This window comes from Asterias rubens, chromosome 8 (assembly GCF_902459465.1).
Source record: "Asterias rubens chromosome 8, eAstRub1.3, whole genome shotgun sequence".
In the NCBI taxonomy this organism is placed as follows: Eukaryota; Metazoa; Echinodermata; class Asteroidea; order Forcipulatida; family Asteriidae; genus Asterias; species Asterias rubens.
In genome coordinates, this window is record NC_047069.1 from 12,371,269 (window position 1) to 12,397,855 (window position 26,587).

The following is a 26,587-nucleotide window of genomic DNA, read 5'->3' on the forward strand; positions in this document are numbered from 1 at the left end:
GTATATGTATAGAGAGCGTTGCGATAAGTTGTGATATCAATTTAAAATGATCTAACCATTTTAAAGCTGTACCTTGTTCCTAGTTTACTCCTCAAGTGTGAATAATTAATAATTTATCATCGTTCATTGGAGAAGCGTTGCATGTATATATATATATTTTATTAAAATGTACACACTTGGGAATAAATAACTTTGTTCTTTTATAATTTATGTACAGAAGAAAATGTCTCTTTCTTTATGAAACATTTGTACAGTACATAGTTACAGTTATAATTGATTCTTCATCATAATCAATGGATACAAACACAGAGAGTTCTGGACTGGGTTCAATCAATGGGAGACTTTGGAACGCTAGGTGGCAGCAGACTTACCAGGTGAATTGTCATTGTTTACATAGTTCTGAGCATGTGCACATTACCGAGAACAATGGATTTTACCCGGTAAGTCTGCTGCCACCAAGCGTCCCGAAAGTCCCCCACTCCATTTCTCTGCTTGCCGCTGAATTCCGCGCTTCGGCTCGTGATCACCATTCTTCGCTACAGGGCAAGCACCAAGTTTCTGCGCTAGCTGTGTAAGCGAAGAATACCAAGAAGCTTGGAGTGTCATGCGCACTTGTTAGCAACAAATTCCCATCTGACCAGTGAAATTCGCTCGACATACATAAGCACAGAATTTCCTGCTTCAGTAAGTGCCCATTCGTTGCCTACAGTAACCAAAGCAATGAAACTGGGCGCTGAAGTTAGAGCGTGTTACCTTCGTGAGCATAAACTGCAGCATCCCCAGCACTCACAGACATGCCAGTGCACAAGTTTCCTTCACAGACTGATTTGGTTACAGTGTTAGTTCCACCCCAAAAGTAGGCAGTTTTTGGGAGTGCTTAATGGTTGGTCTAACTCAGACTGCTTGAGCTCTCCCCCAACTGATTTTCAGAAGCTAATCTTTGTGTCAGCTCTCAGTCAATCTAGAGGCAAATATCTTAGCTATTCTTTTAGCCTCCTCTGCAGTTGGGAGTTTATGGGAGTGCTTCAAGTTTGGTCTAGCTGCTACAGCTCTTCCTGACTGATGTTTAGAAGCTAACCTCTGGGTCAGATCTCGGGCAGCATCTGTTGGTCTGGACTCCGACATCTAAAAGGTCAAAGAACAAAATGGAACAAAAAGGAATGATTCTATAAGGGTGCAAAGTTTAGAGTGTTTTGTATCACTATTTGATGGAAGCATACGCTCTATAAAAAAATAAATTTGATCTTAGTACCAGTAATGACATCTAAACAAGTTTATACTTGGCCTACTTAACCTACATGTACAACCCCCGCCTTCGTGAGCAGATATCTGAATCAAAAGTCCACCATAATTTTACACTGTTGCAAGTGTAAACTGTGTCCCACATCATGCAAAGGTTAAAATCTAAAGCTAATTTTTTTTCACTCAAGATAGATGTACCTGGTCATTGTGGACTGGTCTTGGTTGTGATCTTGGCAAGATGCTGGTGACTGTGTGCAGCGCCCTCATTGATGCTTCAAGATCATGCGCCGGTAGGAAGAAGTTGGGCATTTGGACAGGCGCTGGTTGTGGCTTGTCAGGCAGAATCTTTCTCCTAGTTTCTTGGACAACCCGCCTCTCAGGGTCGATGGCAACAACTACAGACTCTTCATCAGTGCTCACCACACCCCCTCTACCATCTTCACCTCGCCTACTATGTACAGAAGCCCCACCTTGATGTTCTGAGAAACCTCCTTTCTCCGACCCCAGGCAGTCATCAGGGTCAACTTGTGAGTGACCTTTGACCTGGGTTACTTTGCCTTGGGCTATACGTGTGTATTTATCACCCGTATTAACCCCAGTATGGCATTCATTACCCTGGGCAATCCATTGATTTGCATCCATGTCTTGAAAATTCTCATCTTCAGGTCCAGCAGCATCTTGAGTAAGAGTCGGAGCATCTGCAAACTCCTCCCCTGTCTTGGTATCTGCTGATGACGCTCTATGAGGCTCTGTGCCCGTCCTCGCAGCGTGCCAATCCTCGGGTTTATTGACAGCGTCATTCATTGCACTGATATAGTGTCTGTGGTGATCATCACCATTCCGTTGAGTTCTTGCTACATGGACATCAATATCATTGTCTGCTAGTATCTCCTGATTGACGCCATTATTGGAATCTGAGTCTCTGTCGCCATCTGAGCTTTGATATTTTACATCTGCGGCGAAGATAAATTAGTTTAGATTAGATTTGACATGATTCGACTACCGATCGCAGTTTTGAAATGTGGCCAGAATACATAAAAAGTTTTTAAAATTAATCAAAAGCTTTAAAAGAGGTAAAAACTTTTACTAAATTTAAACATTTTAACAATATTAGTCAGTTGTAAAAAGATGGCAATGGAATTCCCAACAAAAAATTGAGACAGCATTGCCCTCTTAAAGAAAAAATTCCAGGCCTGTTAAAATACCATTTTAAATGACAGGACCAAAAAAACAAACAAACCTGGAAACAAAATAAAAAACTTTGTCCCACAGGTTCAAATCTAGAATTCAAACACAGTATTTAATTCATAAAAACAAGAGCTGCATTTCAAAAATAAATATAACAGGACTTTGATTTTCATATCTTATACTCAAAACTACATGAACATTTCACAGTTTGTTTTTCTGATTCTTACCAATTAAAAAATAAAATGAGTGAACAAAGTTACCTGCAAGCCTTTCCGATTCATTGGAGTTGGTTGGAAGACTTTCAGCAGCATCACTTTGCCAAGCTTGGCTCCTTAAGTCTTGATCTTCCAAATACTCTTCATGAGCTTCTTGTGCAGAAAAATCATGATGAGGGCCTTCACTATGCTCCATTACTGTCCTTCGCTTCTCTGTTTCAAGAGTTCTAAAATCCTCCTCCTCCTGAACCTCCTTCCTTCTCTCTGAGTCCGCCTCAGTTTCTCGGAGTTGGTAATGCAGTTCTCTCGAAGGGTCAAGGGTCAAGTCTGCCCGGAATGCATCTGGCCTGACGGCATTACTGAAGTAAGGTGACGACACGTCATTCAGAGGTTTAGGTACGATGACATCGTCTTCATCTCGAAATTGCACATCGTCCTCCCAGTCACTCTCATATAACGGCACTCTGGCATCCTCATCTGGGCCACCCCCATTTTCATCCTGGCTATGACCGTCCTCATCTAGGCCCTGCCTGAACTCACCATGGCCATGCCCATTTTTATACTGGCTATGACCATCCTCATCATGGCCACGCCCTAACTTGTGGCCATGCCCATCATCATTATGGCCAGGAATGTTCTCATCATAGCCAAGCCTGTCCGTATCTTGGCCACGCCCATCAATATCCTGGCCACGCCCGTCAATATCTTGGCCATACCAATCTGCATTGTGCCCATCTTCATCTTCAATACTCCCCTCTTGTCTTAAATCCTGCCTGACTTTCTCCAAAATATCCTCATCACTAGTTCTCATATAACTGATGTTCTCTTGCCGTCTGTTAGCATCTACACTGTGGTGACCACCCCCTTTTCTCAGGGGTTCCTGTGGAGCAGGCGGCACTGGCCTGGCCATTTGCTCCTCGTCTTGGCTTGATTCTCTTGGTTCCTGGACTGTCAACCTCTGCTGTAGTCCCTGGTTCATGCTGTCTAGCTCCTCAAGGTTTTTTCTGGTGACAAGATTTCCAATATTTTTAAGTTTCAGATGCAAATCATTGGTTATTAAAACTCTGTAGCGAGGGCCGATATGAGCACATGCTGACATATTATAATATTTCTGACAACAGACCATATGGGGAAATCGCAACCAAAAAAGACCCTTGTTGCAGGATCAAAACAAAATATTTAAAAAAACATTTTCATTTGTACCTGAGGTTTGTCATCAGAAATGAGCTTGAAACTGCAGTAGGTCCCTGGCTTCTGTCCTCAAAACCTACAGAAGATACTTCTCTTGATCCCCTCCCAGTGTCCCCCCTCTTCTCCGCAGTGGTCCAACCCTGCTGCTGTACTTTCAACTTGCTATGGAGATCCTCATGGAACCTTCGAACATTTTGCAGGTGTTCGGTGTAGTGGTTTAGTGACTGAGGAGGGTGAGTAGATTTTGGAGGGGGTGGTTGCTGGCCTGTGGGCTTGCTTGATTCTTTGGGTACTTGCTTGCTTGGTTGGTGCTGATGGGCGAATGTGGAGAACGGGACTAGGGGGAACCCTTGGGCAAAGATGGCGGAGGTGTTGGGGGTTGTCTGGGGGAAAAACCAAACAACGATATTAAAATCAATATGCAATAAATGTCATAAAAATTTCAGTTGAGAAAAATAGAACTAGCTGTTGCAAATTATTTACCAACCAAAAAGACCTATGGTATAAATTTAAACAAAAAGTTAATGGCCTGACGTTTTCACTCTATTAGCAGAGTCTTTCTCACAGGCTAAATGACAACACAACAAACATGAACAGGTAACTTTATCCTTCCATTAAAACAAACATGAACAGGTACATTAACTTTATCCTTCCATTAAAACAAACATGAACAGGTAACTTTATCCTTCCATTAAAACAAACATGAACAGGTAACTTTATCCTTCCATTAAAACAAACATGAACAGGTAACTTTATCCTTCCATTAAAACAAACATGAACAGGTAACTTTATCCTTCCATTAAAACAAACATGAACAGGTAACTTTATCCTTCCATTAAAACAAACATGAACAGGTAACTTTATCCTTCCATTAAAACAAACATGAACAGGTAACTTTATCCTTCCATTAAAACAAACATGAACAGGTAACTTTATCCTTCCATTAATGTGCTACATTAAAGGTACATTGACCCAATTCAAGTGATGTCATCAGGGCGAGAAAGATCAAGAACAAAAACAGAGCAAACGGGTAAAATGTCAACAAGGGTAAACAGTCCAAACCTTTTGTTTGGGCGATCGTTTCAGCGGTGACACGCTCTCCCTGGGTATAATAGAGACTTTGATCTGACCCTGGCAATGACCACTGAAGTCCAGGATGTTGTACCAGCCGTTGAGGCTTCTAAACCCCGATAGGAGTGGTGCTAGGTCTACCGAGGCAAAGCCCAACATACGATCACTATTCATGTCTCGCTCGGACCCCGCTTGATGCCACACCTTGAAGATGAAATTCTGGTGGTAGGGAGGAACATGCGAAAAATCATTAGTGGTCGTTTGAGTTGTTCGATGCAATATAAGAATTCTGTATCCTGTCACCACTTTCTTCACACAATTTTACAAAAAGGAATATCTCATTTGAGCAAATTACATGTAGACACTAATTTATTTCATAAGAAATGAAAAAGTGGTGGCAGGGAACCTATTCTGGTAAGCAAAATTGTTGAGTGCTTACATCTATCTTTTTGGAACCTAAGCAAGACACTTAACCTAACGAATTTCCTTCATTTCTATAAAAAGAAATTAAGTTGTAGGTCATGTTTGTTGTATGTTAAAGAACTCCGTACATATATTGCTAAGAAAAGGGGTTGACTACAAGTTGCCTCTTAAAACTTAAAAAAAATATCAGGCTGAAAAATTAATTGAAAACATGTCACTACGTCCAGTAAATATGTTTGTAAACAATACAATTGACCTCTGTAAACAATATAATTGGCATTTGTAAACCATACAATGACATCTGTTAATAGTATAGGTGACATTGTAAACAGTATAGTTATTATTATACATTTGCAAACAATTATAAATGACATTTGTAAAAAATACACACGACATTTGTAAAAAATATCGTGATATTTGCAAACAATATACATGACATTTGCAAACAATATACCTGACATTTGCAAGCAATATTTCTTAAAATTTAAAAACAATATCAAAATGATAAATGACATTTGCAAACAATATATGTGACATTTGGAAAAAATGTACATGACATTTGCAAACAATATACATGAAATTTGCAAACAATATACATGAAATTTGCAAACAATATTCTTGACGCTTGCCAACAATATCAAAATGATAAATGACATTTATAAAGAATATACGTGACATTTGGAAAAATACACATTTACACAATACACATGATATTTGCAAACAATACACCTGACATTTTGAAACAATATCAAAATGTCAAAATGACATTTGCAAACAATATACGTGACATTTGGAGAAAAAAAACCCACAACATTTGCAAAAAATATACATGATATCTGTAAACAATATACATGACATTTGCAAACAATATACCTGACACTTGCAAGCAATATTCATGACATTTGCCAAAAATATCAAAATGATAAATGACATTTGCAAAGAATATACGTGACATTTGCAAAGAATATACGTGACATTTGGAAAAAGTACACAACATTTGCAAAAAATATACATGACATTTGCAAAAGATACAATTTGGATTTGTTAACAATATACATCATGCAATCTGTAAACAACATACATGTAACCATCTTTTGAAACAAAATGAATGACATCTGAACAAGATACACGTAAAGAGGAATACAATACACAAAAACACATTTTCAAACACTATAACTGAGATTTGACCGACGCAAAGAAAACAAAATAATAACTTTTGCTGACAATTCTGAAACTGATCGAGCCACACTCACCTGACGGTCAAGCACTTCAGCACTAATCCTAACTTCATGCTCAGAACCCCAGACTGGTTGATCATTGTCTGGTACAGTGTCTGTATGAACAGGGGCACCATCAGCCTGTTGGAAGGTAACATAGCAACTGGGTAGACTGTCGTCCAATCTGGAGAGGAAATGGATTGGAATGGAAAATATGTTATTATTTTATTTTACTTTTATTTTTGTTAACACAACCTCCAACAGCACAAGCACCAATTATCCGACGGATAAAATATTTTATAAAAATATATTTGGATGATAGAGATGATAGAACAGTAGTACACATTGAAAGCAGGCCCTGGGATGGACATAGATGAGGGCAACAACAAGGGGGCCCAGAAGACGGAAGATAAAATCAACGATGGGACGATGGAGAGAAAAGTAAATAACTAGTGAGTATATACATATACAAACAAAATGTCAGCAGCAACATGTCGAATTGCAACAATTTACAATAAAAAGTGAAAACAATACAGAATTTGTGAACTAAGTTTTAAAAATTACATCAAAACTTTACACTAAAATCTTGTTCATTATTTCACTCGGGACACAGAGAACACACTTATTTTGGGAAAGATGTGCAACGATGATGATGACCAGAACAGACAAGTCGAAACCTTGAGACCATTAGTAACTCTGCGGAAGTGAAATTATAATGAGAAGTCCCCTAAATCTACTAAGCAAAAGTACACCTGGTCGATTTCCTACCTCCTCCCCAGGTTGTAGTTAATAAGCAGGACAGTTCTTTTCAGAACTGAGAAATCTTCAAATTTTCTGAAAAATCTTCTCTGCGGCAGGTAATGTATTGCAAGACAAGTTCTTATAATTTACCCAGCATCAAATATTATAAAACACAAAGGAAACTGACTGGGTAATTTTAAATGATTTGGGGGTTGAACAAAGAACAATTGACAAGAGTGGAACTCCCCAGCAAGTAGATATACAAATATGGTGTTACAACAAACAAAATGTTCAATGGGCAACAAACTTATTAACCTGTTTACGCCTGGGACAGACGGAAGATGCATTGCTCTCTCTACAGCCACGCCCATCAACACCGGCTCCATCATCTTCCTTCTCTCATACTCTTCTTGCTGTCTCCTCCGCTCCTCTTCAATCCTCCTTGCTGCCTCTTCAGGGTCCACGGCAACGTCTTGGTGTGAAGGATGACTGGGCGGAGGATGAGTCCGTTGGGATGAGGACGGGAGGTGTTCATCTTCCTCAGACCATTCCTAAACATTAAGATACATATAAAGTAAAATTGTATAATGTTTGCGTGGTGGAAGTATAACTGAAAGAGGTTTGCGGTAACACCATGTGAACATCTCTTTTTGAATGGTGTTGGTTCTGAAAAGAACCGGTGTTAATGACTCAACATTTCGGATGATTAAAAAAAAAAGTAGTCCAAAAAGTTTCAAAACCGAAACCACCTCCAAATTGAGCCACCAAAACTACCAAAATCTTTGAAAATCAAAGTTAACAATCAATACAGCAGTGTACAATGCCAACCTGTTGATGTGTCATCCCACCATGGAGGTACTTCAAGCTGAGATGAACCCTCATGCAGCTACCTCCAAGATCAGTAGAACCAGGCCGGAATAATGGGTACAGACCACTGTATGGGAGATAAACAATGGTATACACATAATGAATGTTTATGAGTGCAATGGTGCGAATATGTTCATGAGTTGAAAGATGGAATGTTCTATTCAACGAGGCGGAGCCGAGTTGAATGGAACATTCCAGCTTTCAACGAATGAACATATTCGCACCATTGCACGAATGAAAAACATTCATTATTTGTTTTATATAACATCCAAGTAGAACTTTGTCATTTTGATTGAAAGAAACAACTTTCAAAACAAACCATTTCAACTGTAGAAGCCGAATGCTAGTAATTTTACTATGCCTTCTTGCAGTAACACCTGCTGCGTTACCAAAGACACGCGCACGCAGTGATGTTTTTACTCAGCTTTTTCGTTCCATCCGAAAAGTACCATTGCACGCTGCCAGCGTGCAATGGTACTTTTCGGATGGAACGAAAAAGCACGGCGAGTGACTCAGCGTGCAATGGTACTTTTATTTGCTATCACGTGACGGACAATCCTCCAATCAAATGGCAAGGATCTGCTTGGGTGTTATATAATTGTAAATATCTCTGTCACTGTGTGTGTGTGTCCGTTTCTTCCTTTCTATTTTACATAATTTTACTTGTGTTATTTTATTGTAAGATGCACACTGGAATTTTTTTTTCATTTTTTTAAACATGATGTTGATAAGAAATTAAATTGAAATGAAACAATGAGAGACTACAGAATAGTATTCGAGTTTACAGATCATACTGAGGAAATAGAAAACTAGAATGTTGAAATTGATTACTGATCTCAAATAATTTTGGGCTCTATCTAAAATAATTCAATAAGTAAGAAATTTTTGGTATAACCTATTTTGTTTCTGAATTGATTATTTTTTTTTCAATGTTGCTATATTATTATTTTGTAGTTTGTATTTTGTTCCTCGCCACGAGTGTTTAATTAGAAGTGTTCTAATTATTATTTTTAAGGTGATAATAGAGTTTGTAAAAACAGCCTTTGAATGAAAGATGGTTGTGTAAGAATGTGCTTTACATTTGAATAATCAAACAATTGGTCATCAATGCTTGTTCACGTCCAAACAATTCAGTCATAAAGGTTTAAGAACAGTGTTAGCTCTTTGTGAAATCGAGCCCAGATGTCCAAACTGCCAAGGCCCAAGTACATAAAGCTGTTAAGCAGAAAATTAGAAAATTTATTTGCTAAGCAAAAAATGGGTGGGGCACCAGTTACAAAATATAAACCTTATGGAATTTTAGAAGGTAAACAGTTTCTGTCAAGCAAGATTTGTCTGTGCTTAGCAAGTTTGTATGCTTACATGCTTTATGAAGTTGGCCCCTGACCATAAGGGATCTGGAATATGGATATATTTTACCTAATCCTATGCTGCTTGATCCTCTTGTCGCACAGAGCGGACATGTCCACATAGGCACAGCCAATCAGCTTATCTCGTTGGCGTGGGCGAGTGTGGCTTGTTTCCTCAGCTGAAAGCTCCTGGTTGAAGCTGACCCAGAGCTGCAGCTCCAAGCGTTCTTCTCTCAAATACCTACAGACAAAAATTACATTTCTCAACTTACTTCTTAAAGGATTTGGGTACTTTTTGTAACACAAAACCAACAGATTTACATTAAACTTACACCGTTTGCACATAATGATAGTAGAAAGCGTACCTTAAAATGTTAGTTGCTGAGGTGATGTAGTTTTTGAGAAATGAGTAAAACAATGTCATGAAAATACCTTTTTAAAAGCTAAAATTGCGTGTCAAGATCGGTGAGACAAAAATTATTTTCATGACATTGTTTTACTAATTTCTCAAAAACTACAGCACCTCAGCAAGTAATATTTGAAGGGAAGCTTTCTACTATCATTATCTACAAACTGTGTAAGTTTAATGTAAATCTGTGGACATTCGACACACAAAAAAAAAAAACGTCCTCAGATTTACATTAAACTTACAAGATTTACATTAAACTTAAAGTTTAAAGATAATGATAGAAAGCTTCCCTTGAAATATAACTTCAGATGTGCAGTAGGTTTGAGAAATTTCACGGAAATTATTAAAGCATCTAAATCGGATTTACGTGGTTCTTCTGTAAATTTTGCTCTTTGGTTTACAAAACATCTTCATTCACAATGAGTAGGGATTCATGTCATGTTAAAAACGTGATCTACAAAAGGTATCAAAACCCCTTTAGGGAGTCGTCATAATAATAAATCAAGTATAGTCTTATATACTGTAGAGCATGTATCCACCAATAAGGTATTAGAGGAGCTTGAAAAAAATGAGACATTGAAAACAGGTTTGGGGATTTTGAATTATGACACCGATTTATGTTCTTTTTTATTATACATATATAACATTCTTTCCCAAATAAAATTCTTTTCAATTGGACTTTCAGATTGGTTTTTTCCCCCTACCATTGACACTCAAAATATGTCATAACAGAACCCCAAGGTTTGAAATGAGCTACAAGTAGATTAGACTGAGTTGGGAACAGCCAAGGATTTTCAAAGTAGAGGCAAATATGACAACGCAGGACAGCTTGGTGAGATTGACTGTAAAGCATATTCTACATTGTACATACCAGGCCAGGGGTTGACTGAACGCTGCATGAAAGTGACGACTGTGCTTGAAGTCAGCTTGGATGTAGTTCTCATCATTCACATCCACATAGCACAGCTTGGAACATATTGATCCTGTAAACATACAAATACATCAGCATCAACCAACTTTATGGTTTTTCTTGGTGCCATCCCTAAATTGGTAACTGTGGCTATTGTAGTCTTGGTTCACGACCCTCCTGTTATCCTGTCGAGGGCAAGCTTTCTAGATAATAAACAAAAGGAGCGTCTGGAACCAAGACTAAGGCTATGGCTGCAGCTGCTCGGAATCCACTACTTCAATGCAAGTTCACCTTATCATCAAGCTTTCTAGATAATAAACAACAGGAGCGTCTGGAACCAAGACTAAGGCTATGGCTGCAGCTGCTGGGTACCCTATACTTCAATGCATGTTCACCTGATCATCAAGCTTTCTAGATAATAAACAACAGGAGCGTCTGGAACCAAGACTAAGGCTATGGCTGCAGCTGCTGGGCACCCTATACTTCAATGCATGTTCACCTGATCATCAAGCTTTCTAGATAATAAACAACAGGAGCGTCTGGAACCAAGACTAAGGCTATGGCAGCGGCTGCTGTGCATCCTATACTTCAATGCAAGTTCACCTGATCATCAAGCTTTCTAGATAATAAACAACAGGAGCATCTTGAACCAAGACTAAGGCTATGGCAGCGGCTGCTGTGCTTCCTATACTTCAATGCATGTTCACCTGATCATCAAGCTGCAGCCACAGCCACAGACCATGGCAGAGCTCAGATTTTGGGGGAACCTCCTTCAGACTGCTCGGCTGATTGTAACACTAAATGTTTACTGGACCAGATTTTATTTTACCAGAGAATTGAAGAGAAGATTTATTATGGTGTAAGTATTATTCATTACTCAACAGAATTGAGAAAGATTTACTCCGCACGGATGACCTACCTTTGTCGTAGAACTTATATCTGACGTAAGCCTTTGCAGCAGAGTCAAGAGCATTCTGACCGGGCCTTAGAGCAGCATGAACAGGGAACCAGGCAGAATCAATGTTTATACTAATGTCCGCAGAACGGGAACCAGCTGCTCCACCTGTATGAGAGAGTGGGGGAAATGAAATGCTGCATAAAATACTTGCACAAGACACTTATAATGATAATAATAATAAATTTATATAGCAGTAGTTTCATCGAAAACAATGCTCCATGGCGCTTACAGAGAAACATTTAAAAACAAAATCCCTTTATATAAACACAAAGTCATTATCAGAATAATTTATGTTATGCAATGCACATAAAAGAACCCAGTACTCATAGTACAGCCAAAAATGATTTCCAAGATGTGCATCTTTGGAGTAACAAGAAACAATTGAAGCGGTTCAAAACCATAGATTAACAGTTGACCTTTTTCCATCTACTCAAACATAATACGATATTTTTAAAGATGTTTCTACTCCAGTCATTGCATGTCAGCAAAACATTAGGAGGCAAAGTTTGTGTTGGGTGCAGCCACAAGTTTGTATATGACCCTGGACACTATTGGTAATTGTCAAAGCCCAGTCTTCTCACTTGGTGTACCTCAACATACAAAAACAAACTTATTAAAATTTGGTCGTCGAAGTTGCAAGATAATAATGGAAGAAAAAACACCCTTATTACACAAAGTTGTGTGCTTTCAGATGCTTGATTTCAGGAACTCAAAATCTAATTTTGAGGTAAAATCAAATTTGTGGAAAATTACTTCTTTCTCGAAAACTACATTACTTTAGAGGGAGCCGTTTATCACAATGTATTACACTATCAACAGCTCTCCATTGCTTGTTACCAAGTATGTTTTTATGCTAACATCCACTGCCTTTAAATCAGTAATACAGTTTAAACAATAAAGAGAGACCGACTCTAATCACACAAGACTTTGTGATAAACATACCTTCCTCATCCACCATCTCCTCCATTCCTTCATGATCATCGGGAGACCAGCCTACTCTCCTCCCGGCCTCCATGACCCGATCTCGGTCTCCCTGATGGGGGAACTTGATGGACAGCTCCAGACCGCCTCCCACCCTCTCTAGGCCACTCCTCCCAAGGGACTTGGGTGACTCTGACGTGGAGAGACTTGGAGGTTGTTTGCCCCAGCCTGGTGTGGGTGTTGTGAGTGGGTACCACCCCTGTATACCTTAGGGAGTGGGGTAGAAAAATTACAGCAATATTGTGAGTGTGTTGAGTGGGTTGTTTGCCCCAGCCTGGTGTGGGCGTTGTGAGTGGGTACCACCCCCGTATACCTTAGGGAGTGGGGTAGGAAAGTACAGCAATATTGTGAGTGGGTTGTTTGCCCCAGCCTGGTGTGGGCGTTGTGAGTGGGTACCACCCCTGTATACCTTAGGGAGTGGGGTAGGAAAGTACAGCAATATTGTGAGTGTGTCTACTTGTTGATAATAATGGGATCTGCAGGTTGAGTGGGTTGTTTGCCCCAGCCTGGTGTGGGCGTTGTGAGTGGGTACCACCCCCGTATACCTTAGGGAGTGGGGTAGGAAAGTACAGCAATATTGTGAGTGTGTTGAGTGGGTTGTTTGCCCCAGCCTGGTGTGGGCGTTGTGAGTGGGTACCACCCCTGTATACCTTAGGGAGTGGGGTAGGAAAGTACAGCAATATTGTGAGTGGGTTGTTTGCCCCAGCCTGGTGTGGGCGTTGTGAGTGGGTACCACCCCTGTATACCTTAGGGAGTGGGGTAGGAAAGTACAGCAATATTGTGAGTGTGTCTACTTGTTGATAATAATGGGATCTGCAGGTTGAGTGGGTTGTTTGCCCCAGCCTGGTGTGGGCGTTGTGAGTGGGTACCACCCCTGTATACCTTAGGGAGTGGGGTAGGAAAGTACAGCAATATTGTGAGTGTGTCTACTTGTTGATAATAATGGGATCTGCAGGTTGAGTGGGTTGTTTGCCCCAGCCTGGTGTGGGCGTTGTGAGTGGGTACCACCCCTGTATACCTTAGGGAGTGGGGTAGGAAAGTACAGCAATGTTGTGAGTGTGTCTACTTGTTGATAATAATGGGATCTGCAGGTTGAGTGGGTTGTTTGCCCCAGCCTGGTGTGGGCGTTGTGAGTGGGTACCACCCCTGTATACCTTAGGGAGTGGGGTAGGAAAGTACAGCAATATTGTGAGTGTGTCTACTTGTTGATAATAATGGGATCTGCAGGTTGAGTGGGTTGTTTGCCCCAGCCTGGTGTGGGCATTGTGAGTGAGTACCACCCCTGTATACCTTAGGGAGTGGCGTAGGAAAGTACAGCAATATTGTGAGTGTGTCTACTTGTTGATAATAATGGGATCTGCAGCCGATTTCACAAAACGCTAGGACTAATCCTAATTCGAGTTAGGACGAGTAACCTGTCCTAACTCAGGATGGGTTTATTGTGTCCTACTAATTTGGATACGGAACTGAACCCGCCCTACATGTAAGTCCTAAGATTCATCCTAAGTTAAGAAGAGTTTGGTGAAATCGACGGCAGGACCCATTTCATAAAGCCTGTAAGCACAAAAACTTGTTCAGCACTCAAAAGTGTTGCTTAGCAGAAAAAAAGTTACCAGCCAAAACTCCCGTAAGTTTACATTTTTATTTTATTTGTTATTTTAGCCAAATCCAACAGTGCTAGTGCCAATAACAGGATGGATAAAAACATTAAATTACATAAAATAGCACAATGAAATCTAGCTCATTCCAAACCTAAAAATGCAGCATCAGAGTCCAGCTTGTTCCAGAAGACAACCAGAGGACACTGATCGAACTGTCGATGCTGAAAACTACAGCTCTTTTCTGAACCAGCCAAACTCAATTAGAGATTATCATGTAATGGTATTGCAAACCTCACTTTATCATATTCCCTCCATGCAAAGTTTCAAACTCTACCAGTATTTTCTGCTTAACAGCTTCATGAAATTGGGACCTGGTTTGAAAAGGCCACAAAGTGCTTGGTTTGATTTTGTGAACAAAACCAAAGGGACTGCACAAGAATAATGAAATTGAAAACAAAATGTTATGTCAGTGCAGCAGCTTTGTAATAAATTGTGTAATTACCTTGTATCTCCTAAAACAATAAATGTTGTATCTCGGAGCCTAGTGGTTTTGGGCTATTTTGCATGTAAGTGCTATTTGAGGAGAATTTAAATTTTTGCCATGTCAAAGGGAAATAAAATATGAAGTGTAGACGGAAGATACCTGTTCTTTGTGCCAATAGAGAGTGCAGTGGTACGGTAGTTGATCCCAGTAGAACATCTCCAGTGGGGGCAAACCTTCTCTGTGCAGAGATCCCTTGGTGTCGTCCGTCCGCAACAGGGATAACATTTGCAACATTTTCTAATGATGAAAATAATAATATATTAACAGATATTTATATCATGTCTGAATGAACCCAATTGTCTCACTTGGTGTATCTAAACATATGCATAAAATAACAAACCTGTGAAAATTAGGGCTCAATTGGTGGTCAAAGTTGCAAGAGAATAATGAAAAAAAAAGCCCTTGTTGCAAAAATGTGTGTGCTCTCAGATGCCTATATAAAAGGCTTCAGGCCTTAAGTGTTTTTTTAATATTTGAGTTAGAAACTACCTCTTTCCCCAAATTCTTGTTACTCTAGAGGGAGCCATTTCTCACAATATTGTTTCTTATCAACAGCTCTCCATTGCGCGTTACCAAGTAAGTTGTTATGTAAGCAATTATTTTAGCCTTCGAGAAAGACTCTGCTAGGGTCGAAACGTCAGGCCATTTAAACTTTTTTTTATATTTTCTCAGTAATTACTTTAAGTGTCCAATGCCTTTAAAGCTCTGGATCACAACTCGGCAAATGCCAAGGATTGGAGCTTACCTGGTCTGAACCCAGGTACTTGATGCCACACTTGTAGAATCATCTCAGCGGACTCCAAAGCCTCTGCTAGACTCAGACTGTCACTCTCTTGCTCATCAAAGAGAAGCGGACACGGAAAGTCCACATGGTGTGAAAACTCCGGTGCAAAGGAACGTGCGATAGTCTGCGTCACACGTACATCCTGTAAGAAAAATGTGCTCAAATCATAACAAACAAAGTTTCAACTAAATTAACTGAATGCTTAAGTATTACACTCCTGTAATGTTATTACAATTCAAAAGACTACGTCTCATTACATTGGGGGAAAAACAAAACAAAACCAAAATGTTTGAGAATATGTTTTTAATTTTATTTAGAAAAGCAGGCATGATATTTGGTTCAATGAAAAAAGCATAAATATTTTATAAAGTACTGTACAAGGGCTGACCTATGATTGTAACCATTTATTTGTATACTTTTTGAAGAGGCCAGACATTGTACAAACTTAGGCTTCTTGTCTGCGACCTCCCCATACTATTATTAAGTCCCGTTCAGAAGTTTTCCTTATATTGCACCAACTACATGTGTAATGATGAGAAAAATAACCTAAAACCTGAATGGGAAAGAAGACGAAGGAGTGTGAGGAGAGCTTGACGTCTTTTACAGAACAAAATAAACCCCTACACAGAGCTCTCACACCTTCATATTAATTAGTAAGATAATCACCTGCTTTGACAGGAAGGAGAGTTCCATCTTGATGTAGGCATTGACCCCGACCTCACTGGCATACTGTAGACCGCTATCAAACTTGGCAAGGGATTTTGCAGCACTCTAGGAAAGTGGCATAAAAAGGAATGACTTGAGAATCTTCAAAACAAATAAAATGTACTTAGAAGTATGATCCACACTTGTTTAAAAGTAAACAAAGCATACAAAAAACACAAGAGTGTTATTTTCTAGCAGTCCCCTGAAATGGACTAGGACAAAATGCAAAACACCAGTTATATTTTCAAACATGGTAGATACCCTTTTGATTTACGATCAAGTTGTTGTGCTATAATTTACTCTTTTTAATACACTTTCCCCGATTTGAGACCTCACTTTGAGTAGCCTGCTTTAGGGCCCTGTGATTGGTTAATTCCTAAACAAAACAAACCAAACGTATGATAATAATGGAAAGTTGTCTAAGCTTGATAGTTCTTACAATTTTTACTTTGACCAATCTTTTAAAAATGTATTTGATTTTAACACTTAAATCAGAGAGATCAGGGTACGGGGCAACCAGCAACTGAAAATAGGTTGCCCACAAGAAAAATAGGTTGCCCGAAAAAAAAGAGATAAAGGTAATCGTTGTTATTCTTTGTGTCATGCAACTTTCGTAAATATTAGAACTGTCAGTGTCAACCACGCAAATTAAAGTAGCGAGTGGATCTGCGCTCACACATGCTCGCTAGCTGTTCCCACACGCTTGTTATGTGCGCGTGCAGCATAACACGCCTGGCACCAGTGATCCCAGTGGAATATACAAAAATGGTTGAACATCATAAATATTTTTTTTGTGTGGAAAATTCAAACGATCTTTGGAGCTGGCACAATATAAGCAGGTTAGGCCTAAATTGTTGTTTTTCATAAGGTTGCCCGTCGGGCAACGGCGACACAATCACAGGTTGCCCGGATGTTTTTTTGGTTGCCCCGGGCAACCGTTAATTTCGCACCCTGGAGATGATGTCTGCAGATGAGCAGTTCCAATATTCTCAGAAAGTTAACAGCACTGGACACTATTGGTAATTACTCAAAATAATTGTTTGCATAAAAACTTACTTGGTAACAAGCAATGGACATGATGGAGAGCTGTTGATAGTATAAAATATGTGAGAAATGCCTCCCTCTGAAGTAACGTAGCTTTTGAGAAAGAAGGAATTTTCCACTTAAATATTTGAATTTGATTTTGAGACCTCAGAATTAGATTTTGAGGTCCCGAAATCAAGCATCTGAAAGCACACAACTTCGTGTGACAAGGGTGTTTATTTTCTTTCATTATTATCTTGCAACTTTGACGACCAATTGAGCTCAAATTTTCACAGGTTTGTTATGTTATGCATAAAATGTTGAGATACAGCAAATGAGAACACTGGTCTTTGACAATTACCAATAGTGTCCAGTGCCTTTAAGCCTTCTTTGTAAGCAATCCCAATAGTTACCTTTAAGCCACATGCTCGAATGACTCCCACTGAGAGACACACCTGAGGTCCACCCATCTCTCTGACCCTAGGAGCAGAGCCTTGGCCCTGTACCACGGTATGACGATAGTTTATTGTCACATCTATAAGTCCTGCATCTTGAAGCTGCACAAAAGACAAGTATTTTACATCATTTTACATCATTTTACATTACATCATTGTTTTCACCATAAAAATAATAATAATAATAATAACAATAACGAAGTCTTATATAGCGCACGTATCTACCAAACAAGGTACTCAAGGCGCTGAGTATATTACAAACTTTCAGAAAGATAGGTTATTGCAGTGATGAATTTTGAGACCGAATAAGTTAGCACCTTATAATGGTTTACAAGGTGCTGCGGCGCATACAGCAGCCACAGCCAGGAACACCGGGGCAGACCCCTTCTCTTTTCGATAAGTGCACTGGGTTCTTTTACATGCGTTACACAACACATGGGACCAACGGCTTTACGTCCCATCCGAAGGACGAAGCAATGGTTAAGTGTCTTGCTTAAGGACACAAGTGTCATGGCTTGGGATTCGAAACCACAATTTACCCCTAATTGGTCGTCGAAGTTGAGAGATAATAATGGAAGAAATAACATCTTTGTCACACCAAGTTGTGTGCTTTCAGATGCTTGATTTCGGGACCTCAAAATCTAATTCTGAGGTCTCAAAATCAAATTCAAATATTTTAGTGGAAAATTCCTTCTTTCTCAAAAGCTACATTACTTCGGAGGGAGCCATTTCTCACAATGTTTTATACTTTCAACAGCTCTCCATTGCTTGTTACCAAGTAAGTTTTTATGCTAACAATTATTTTGAGTAATTACCAATAGTGTCCAGTGCCTTTAATAGTAAAAACCTAACTTTGTTGATAGTAATGCCTAAGCAGAGGGTGGACGCTAAGAGTTAGGCCGTGTCCGAAACAACGACTTCGGCTACAGCTACGTCTAGATCAGTGCGTCTACCAGTGTTGAAGAATAGGCAGACGCGCGCGATCTAGCCGTAGCTGTAGCCGAAGTCGCCGTTTCGGACACGGCCTTACACTACAGTTGTCATTTGTATCTAACCCCCCTACTTTATATTCTTTAGTCATGTGTGCTGTAGCCAATAGCAGAGTGATGAGAGGTTCTAAATGAGGTCAACAAAAGCTGCAAGTACTAACCTTTGCTATTTGTTCCTTGGTAAGGGATTCCTGATCCGGGTGTTGAAGTCGTAGTGGGAGGGAGAAGGTCTGAACACTGGGTTCACCTCGTCTCTGCATTGTGACCATCGCACACAGCTTGGCAAGAGGAAGAGTTGACTGCATCAAAATAAGCACACAAATAGAAATAGAAAATCATCAACAAGTTCACATAATAGTTTAATAGTTAGTTTCAAATTAGTTGTTTACTTCGGGCGCATGCAAGCTGCTGTGAACATAACCAGTTAGTACAATAATTCATCATTGATTACCAATTCTACAAGTTAGCAAAATTACTGATGTAAGTGGTTGCCATCAAATACAAAATACAAAGTATTGAAGTTCTTCACAACAAAGTGTATAAATGTTTTGTGCGAATCCAGTTATCAGTTTGTGCTACTCAAGGCACAAAATGGAGAGAAAAAAATGATAAGTATTTTAATAAAAGATGAAGCCACAAATTAGAACTTTAGTGTTTACAGAGAACTCTGGGAAATGTTGTTAAATAATGGAACATTTATAGACTAAACACGATGGGGGTAATTAAAAAGTGCATTCAGAAGTTTAGCCATAATGTTAAAATTAAACTTAAAAAGGCCGTATACATACTTTAGCAATGACCTGGTCTCTGATGTTGGGGTAGTAGTAACGAAACCAGACTTCAAACGGTATCCCACCAGCTCCACCACCGACCCCTGCACACGCTGTGGAAAAACAGAAACAAGAATCTTGGTTTAAAAATAATAATAATAATAATAATAATAATAATAATAATAATAATAATAATAATAATAATAATAATAATAATAATAATAATAATAATAATAATAATAATAATAATAATAATAATAATAATAATAATAATAATAATAATAATAATAATAATAATAATAATAATAATAATAATAATAATAATAATAATAATAATAACAATAACAATAATAATAATAATAATAATAATAATAATAATAATAATAATAATAATAATAATAATAATAATAATAATAATAATAATAATAATAATAATAATAATAATAATAATAATAATAATGTTAAAAAACACTTATAACAAACTGGTTTCCCTCAAGTTTTGTCGCTCATGGCGCAAAACAAAATACAAACTAGAAAAAAAATAACACAGCAACATTTCAGGACAGCATAAACTCACAACTATCAATATGACAATGTAAGAAAACAATCTCTGAAACTAGTCCAAACTACTCTCCGGATAGGCTAGGCTAAGTGGAAGGGCCAGCATGAGAAAAGTATCTCCCCCAAGAACTGTGTGCTATGGGGACGACTAATAATGAAGAGTGTTATAATTAGGTTAAACAGAATACAGAGGTAAAAATTAGGTTTACTGTCAATTTGTTAGGTCTTAAAATTGCTCCCTGTGGCACATCCAATATATTGATTACATGAGAAACCTGTTTGATACACAGGGTGAAAATTATGTTCGCTGTCACCTCGGTAGGTCCCAAAATAGCCCGCTGCAGCACATCCAATAGTTGTGTTTGATACATAAGAATGGACTCACCAGTCAAGAGCTCCCTCTGTACAGGAGTACCTCTTGGCAGCTGAAGCCTGTGTCTGGACACGTCGTGGAAGGTAGGGTCTGGCATACAGAGTGTAGTTGGTGTTTGGTGGGGTGTTAACACTGGCCCGACTGTGGATGAAACATTACAAACCTTACAGACTTGTTGTTTTAAGGTACAACATCCTACTGATAGTTATTGGGTTTTCCAGTCTCTAACTGAGCGAGTGGGTTTTCACCTCAAATATTGCTATGGGATTTTCCTCCAACACCTAAATGTACATCAAAACTGGGACTTCTTTGATTGTCTTCCCTTCTTATTGGGTTCCTGACTAGTACAGTGATTTAACTAACTTTTCCGAGAGTCATTAGCTTCACAACCAGAATCTATCAGACATGTTTGGTCATTGGAACAAAATAGTAATATTTTATTGATTACAAGGGCTGACCTACATTATCGACACATGGTGTAGAATTTATTCATGAAACAGACATTTCAGGCTGTTTAATGACAAGTTTTCAGATTTTTCCCAAGGACAAACAAAAACCCAGAATTCAGACTTAAGTAGGAAGAATATCGTGATTATGCAATGAAATTGAAATATAAGCTTACCTGACGTAACGGCGACACCAGCTGAGGCCCTGTGCTGTGCCTGGGAGGGAAAGTGGTACTGCACAAAGCAATCCGCCTCGCCCCACACTGTGTTCTCCAGCTGAGGTAGACCTCTCACACCTTCCACGATCACCTCAAAGACATGTTCCACTGGGTACAATAAATTACAACTAGGCATTTACATACCTTAAAGGGTTTGGGTACTTCTTGTACGACACAAAAGTCCACAGATTTACATTAAACTTACATGGTTTAAAGATAATGGTGATAAAAGCTTCCTTAAACTATTACTTGCTGAGGTGCTGTAGTTTTGAGAAATGAGAAAAACAACTTCACAAAAATGATTTTAGCATGTACAACGGATTTACGCGACTCTCATGAAAAACTTGCCATGGGATTTTCACTTAATTTCTCAAAAACGTGACGCCTTTATGAAGTTGAAATTTCAACAGGACATCGGCCCCACATGTACATCTTCATGCACAGTGAGTAGGGATTCATATCTTGGCCAAACAATTGATCTACCAAAGGTAAACAAAACCCTTCAAACCGATGTGTTTATAAGCACTGTATACTTAGTCAGGCCTGTATGCTTCGTTTTTGAAAGGGCAAGGGCACCAAGGCATTTTCTCTTTGACAAAGGGCACTCTATGAGGAAATTGTAAATTTCTACTGGAGCATTTCAAGGGCACCAAGGCAATGGCAAGGGGCAACGGAGGCAATCGCCTCCGTTGCCTCCGTGAAGTATCAGGCCTGCTTAGTAATTTTCCAAGTTCTGTGAAAACAAATCACAGGCATATAACTCAGGTGGGATTCGAACCCACGACCTTTGCTATTCCAGAGTAGATGTCTCACCAACTAGACCACTACGATTCTCCGGTAGCTAGAGTAAGGGTAAAAACCAAATAATCGTATTTATCCCATCTATTAAATCGTTGCAGTACCTGCTTAAGTATAGGACTGGAACTGCCTCTAGCTATGGTGGTCTAGGTTACAGTTCTATATTAAATTGTTATTATTAACATTTGTTACAACTTTATTTTGAAAACTATGTGAGAAAAAAACTATTTGTGAAATCTGTGGCACATACACTCTTGCATGTCTAGTACTATAAAAGACAACCGTTTGTGAGCATGGGTCATCCTTTCTATTATCATTCACAACATCATCTTATAGAGTATACATACCTAGTTCATCTGAAGAGGGTTCTTGCTCATCAACATTCCTGGAGACAGCTTCTCCCCTGCCAAAGATTAGAGGACAAAATAAGTGTTAAGCTATTGACACAGAAACTAGGGACCGTGGACTGTATCAGTGGGTGTGCCAGTCCATTGTGAGGTAGTTAATACATTCCCAAACTTCAATTGCATGTCAAACTTCCGATTTAAGGGAATAAAAAAGTAGGCGACGAGGTAGGCAGGGTCATGGCAAACCGATAAAGGACCGAGCTGAAAATGCCGTGCAACGCTTCCGTTATTTGGACATCAGTTTATAATGGAAGTGTTCTACCTTACCTTTCTAGGTAATGGCCAGGCCTCATTGGTCTGGAGTCTGCAACGTCTACACCACATTTCAGTCTCTGAACAGCTGAGATCTACAGCAAGATCAGAAAAACAGGTTGATATCATTACAGATCTGGGGTCCATTTCACAAAGATCTAAGAGTGATCGTAACTGCAAATCAATCGTAGTTGCTTAGTAAAACGTGATGTCACAATACAAATCACTATGGTGAAACTGAAAATTTGTCTTGCAATGAATTTTATTGCTTAGTGAAATCGGCCCAAGGGCACAAATTGATGAAGCTGCTTCAGCAGTACATACTGCTTAACAATCTTATTCTACGCTAAAATATGCTAGACAACAGTCACAAATTGTAAATGTGACATGGTGTTTTGGCTGGTAACCTTATTCTAGTACATGCGACTTTGTTGTGCTCAGCTGCTGCTTGTGCTTACAGGCACTGTACACGTTTGGCTATTGTCAAAGACCAGTGTTCTCACTTGGTGTATCCCAGCATAAGCATAAAATAACAAGCCTGTGAAAGTTTGGGCTCAATTGGTCATCGAAGTTGTGAGTAAATGATGAAAGAAAAAAACACTCTTGTTGGACAAATTTGTGTGCTTTCAGATAAGAATAAAAGACGTCTAGCTAGAAGTCTTTTATTATTTAGTGAGAAATTACCACTTTCTCAAAAACTGCGTTAGGTCAGAGGGAGTTGTTTCCCACATTTTGTTGTACTATCAACAGCTCTCCAATGCTCGTTACCAAGTCAGTTTTTAAGTTAATATTATATTTGAGTAATTACCAAGCGTGTACCTTTCCTTTAACATGTTTAAGCAGCTGTATGAAATTGGCCCCCTGAGCCCAATGTCATGGAGCTACAATGTACTTGAGCAAGATAATGTTTCACAAATGTCTGCTAAGTGTCATTTAACATTTAACAGGAAACCAGTCACAACTTGTACATTAGAATATGATACTATTTTTGGCTGGTAACCTATTTCTGCTAATCAAAATTGCAGTTCAGGGTCCAGATCAGGGCCTAATTGCATAAGCTGCTTCAGCAGATAATGCTGCTTAAGAAAACATGGCTGAGCAAAAAATAATAGGACATCAGTAAAAAAAAAAAAAGTGTCCTGGCTAATTACAATTTACTGGTAAGTGATATTGTTTTGTGCGAAGCTTATTTTGGTACATTAGGCAGCCCTTTAAAATTGACCATTGGAAGCATGATTTAGCATCATCAAAACTACCAAAAACAGTGTTTTTTTGTAAATGAGCAACGTTTATTTCTAAGCTTTGCTCAAATAAATGACAGCAGTAGAGCTGGTTCCATCCATACCTGTTCTGATGAACCCATGGCTAGTAGGACTTTGAGCTGACCAAACTGAGTACCAGTGAAGGGATCTATGATATTCACGTAGTTGTCCACCGCTACTACTGGGTACTGTTATCAATCAATCATGATGATAAAATTAGAGTTACAATAATAGTGTAAACTATTTCTTGAACATTTACAGGATAAAGTTTGAAAAATTTAGTAAACTTTTCTTTGTTCAACCTAAAACTATTTAGAAACAATGCATTCTGTAATACTTCCGTATACATGTAGGACTCCTATATTAATTTTTGGAGTGCCTCAACAGTTCACATGACAACATATAGGATGGCACGTGACGCATGTTCTACCAATCAAATGGATAATAAAAATAATAAAGACTTATACATGCGCAGTACAACCAAAAACAAAACGAACAAAAACAGACAAAACAAAATCAGTCCTTGAAAACCTGTGACATTAGCTATATTTTGTGCTGAGGTTGTAATTTTTAGGTACAAGGACAAGATCTTAGATTAAGTGGTAGAGAGTTCCAGTAACCATCTATGGGTGCAGTTTGTGAAGTAGTTTCAGGGGTGAGAGACTAACGAAAAATTCAAAGGTATGTTGAAATGATGCCATTTCTACTGTTTGGAAACGCCAGGGGTTATAGATTCCAAGGAGCTTTTGAGAACAGTATCCAAAGCACTAGAGAAGTGGACCAATGAACAGGATTTCTTTATTAGTGGACAAAAATATTGTCTGATTTGGCCGACATAAAAAGTCTGAATTCAGCCAAAAGTCTGAACGGTCTCATCTCTGTATTTTATTACAAGGCGCTTGAGGGATAACTAAAACTCAACAGATACGTACCTGTGACTTGAGTAGAGTACTTGCAATCCTGTCATCTCTGAAGGACATGTAAAACTGGTGGAGAGGTAGTTTGGCAATTCCAACAAGCTGCAAGCAGAAAAGAACAAGAAAATTTACAACAAAATATTTTAATAATAATAGCAATTTATTGCATTTCCTGTGCACCATCTCCATCCGAGGATGTTCCAAGGCGCAAATTACACACAAGTTCCATACAAATTACAGCAAATTACCAACAATAAAAATAACATAAATAGACGGAGAAGTCCACACTTGAAGTCTGTATTACATTGTACCTCATAGGAAAGTAGAAGCCTCTCTAATAAAATTTAAAAAACTAACGTTGCTGGTAAAAAAAATTTCCACAAGTGTGGCAATGGGTTTTCATTGGGCTTTTTAAGTACACAAAACAGAATGCCTGGAAAAATGAAGCCATAACTACCTTATCATTCTCGGCAGATGTTTTCTTGTCCCAAACCTCAATCATCATGAAGTTGTTTCTGGCTCTCTCCAGCAGGGATGGTGTAAGAAGCACAGGATAAACCTGATAAAAAAAAAAGAAACAATTTAAAAAAAGTCCCTTTCAGGAGATCAGGAGTTAAATAATTTGTTTGTCAAATGAGACCTTGAGCAAGATGTTATTTTGATGGAACAGGTTTTTTTTTCACAGCAGATACAGATTAAATAGATAGAAAACTTGCATCGGGGTTAAAGAATATTAATTTTTGGTTTTACACATATACACCGAAATGTCTTTGCAATTCTATAGCAGTATCTTAACCAACACCAGGTAAACTATTATAACTTTTAATGATAACACTCTTCAACCCTGATGGAGTTATTACATCGATGATCTTAGGTGATATGTTGAAGGAAAGCGTGTCATCCTTACCTGCATGAAGTTATAATTGGGCTCCGTGGCGCCCCAGCACACATTAGACCTGACTGAATCATCACTCCAGAACAGGCGACACACAAGATATGTATTCCGGACTGTCAAGTCTCGCCCTGCGCCTAGCCCTGGGGGAGAGCATAATGGAAGAAATTACAGGTTTGATATTTGTCCATTGAACAAACAGTAGGACATAATAACAGTAATAATGATAATAACTGATTTTTATATAGCGCTTTATCACAGCCTGAAGGGCATATCAAAGCCCTTCTGATGTGTTGAGATCAGGGCCCAATTTCATAGCGCTGCTTAGCGGCCGATTTTGTGCTTACTGTGCGATTTCCATTTCATAGTGCTGCACCCAAAAAGGCATGCTAACCGTCCGGTGCTTTGCACGAAAATAGACAACGTCACAATGCAAATCCACGGTAAACACGCAATATGGCTGCCCAATTTTTCCCCATACCTGTGAGATACGCTAAGGCTTAAGCAAATTTTTCTGCTACAGTAAGCACGCAAATTTGCTCACCGTTAAGCAGCGCTATGAAATTGGGCCCAGGTTGGCTCAATGATTTCTTTCCATACCTTTCACATCTGTGGACCCCGTTTTAAATCCCACCTCGGACCTAAACCTGACAAAGCCTGATCGCGTGGGTTTTGTTTTCCTCCATTGGCGTTTTCCTTCCACATCTAAAACTGAGCTTTTTTTTTCTTATTTTCTACTCACACTGTTATTTGCGCTAATCTGTGTTGTAATCAAACATGTCAAATAAAAATGTAGTCTCAGGACTTCAAAATGAGCAAATAAGGCAT

The 26,587-nt window shown here is 38.9% G+C and overlaps 1 protein-coding gene across 3 annotated transcripts in view; it reads right to left on the reverse strand.

Moving 5' to 3' along the window:
• Positions 1-401: 401 nt before the first annotated feature.
• The window catches only part of LOC117293714 (C2 domain-containing protein 3-like), a 46,387-nt gene continuing 20,201 nt past the window's right edge, over positions 402-26,587 (reverse strand). For all 3 annotated transcript variants that reach the window (XM_033776135.1, XM_033776136.1, XM_033776134.1), the window contains exons 20-45: positions 25,775-25,902; positions 25,325-25,426; positions 24,883-24,969; positions 24,034-24,138; positions 22,704-22,783; positions 22,377-22,432; positions 21,190-21,339; positions 20,580-20,708; positions 19,652-19,746; positions 19,025-19,162; positions 17,833-17,976; positions 16,358-16,462; positions 15,653-15,833; positions 15,007-15,144; positions 12,724-12,969; positions 11,743-11,886; positions 10,785-10,896; positions 9,575-9,745; positions 8,117-8,222; positions 7,604-7,839; positions 6,584-6,731; positions 4,899-5,126; positions 3,849-4,219; positions 2,691-3,649; positions 1,441-2,195; positions 402-1,125 (exon numbers count right to left, since the gene is read on the reverse strand). In XM_033776135.1, coding sequence (XP_033632026.1) covers positions 946-1,125; positions 1,441-2,195; positions 2,691-3,649; positions 3,849-4,219; positions 4,899-5,126; positions 6,584-6,731; positions 7,604-7,839; positions 8,117-8,222; positions 9,575-9,745; positions 10,785-10,896; positions 11,743-11,886; positions 12,724-12,969; positions 15,007-15,144; positions 15,653-15,833; positions 16,358-16,462; positions 17,833-17,976; positions 19,025-19,162; positions 19,652-19,746; positions 20,580-20,708; positions 21,190-21,339; positions 22,377-22,432; positions 22,704-22,783; positions 24,034-24,138; positions 24,883-24,969; positions 25,325-25,426; positions 25,775-25,902 — 5,294 coding nt within the window. In that variant the 3' untranslated portion in view covers positions 402-945. The remainder of the gene's footprint in view (positions 1,126-1,440; positions 2,196-2,690; positions 3,650-3,848; positions 4,220-4,898; positions 5,127-6,583; positions 6,732-7,603; positions 7,840-8,116; positions 8,223-9,574; positions 9,746-10,784; positions 10,897-11,742; positions 11,887-12,723; positions 12,970-15,006; positions 15,145-15,652; positions 15,834-16,357; positions 16,463-17,832; positions 17,977-19,024; positions 19,163-19,651; positions 19,747-20,579; positions 20,709-21,189; positions 21,340-22,376; positions 22,433-22,703; positions 22,784-24,033; positions 24,139-24,882; positions 24,970-25,324; positions 25,427-25,774; positions 25,903-26,587) is intronic.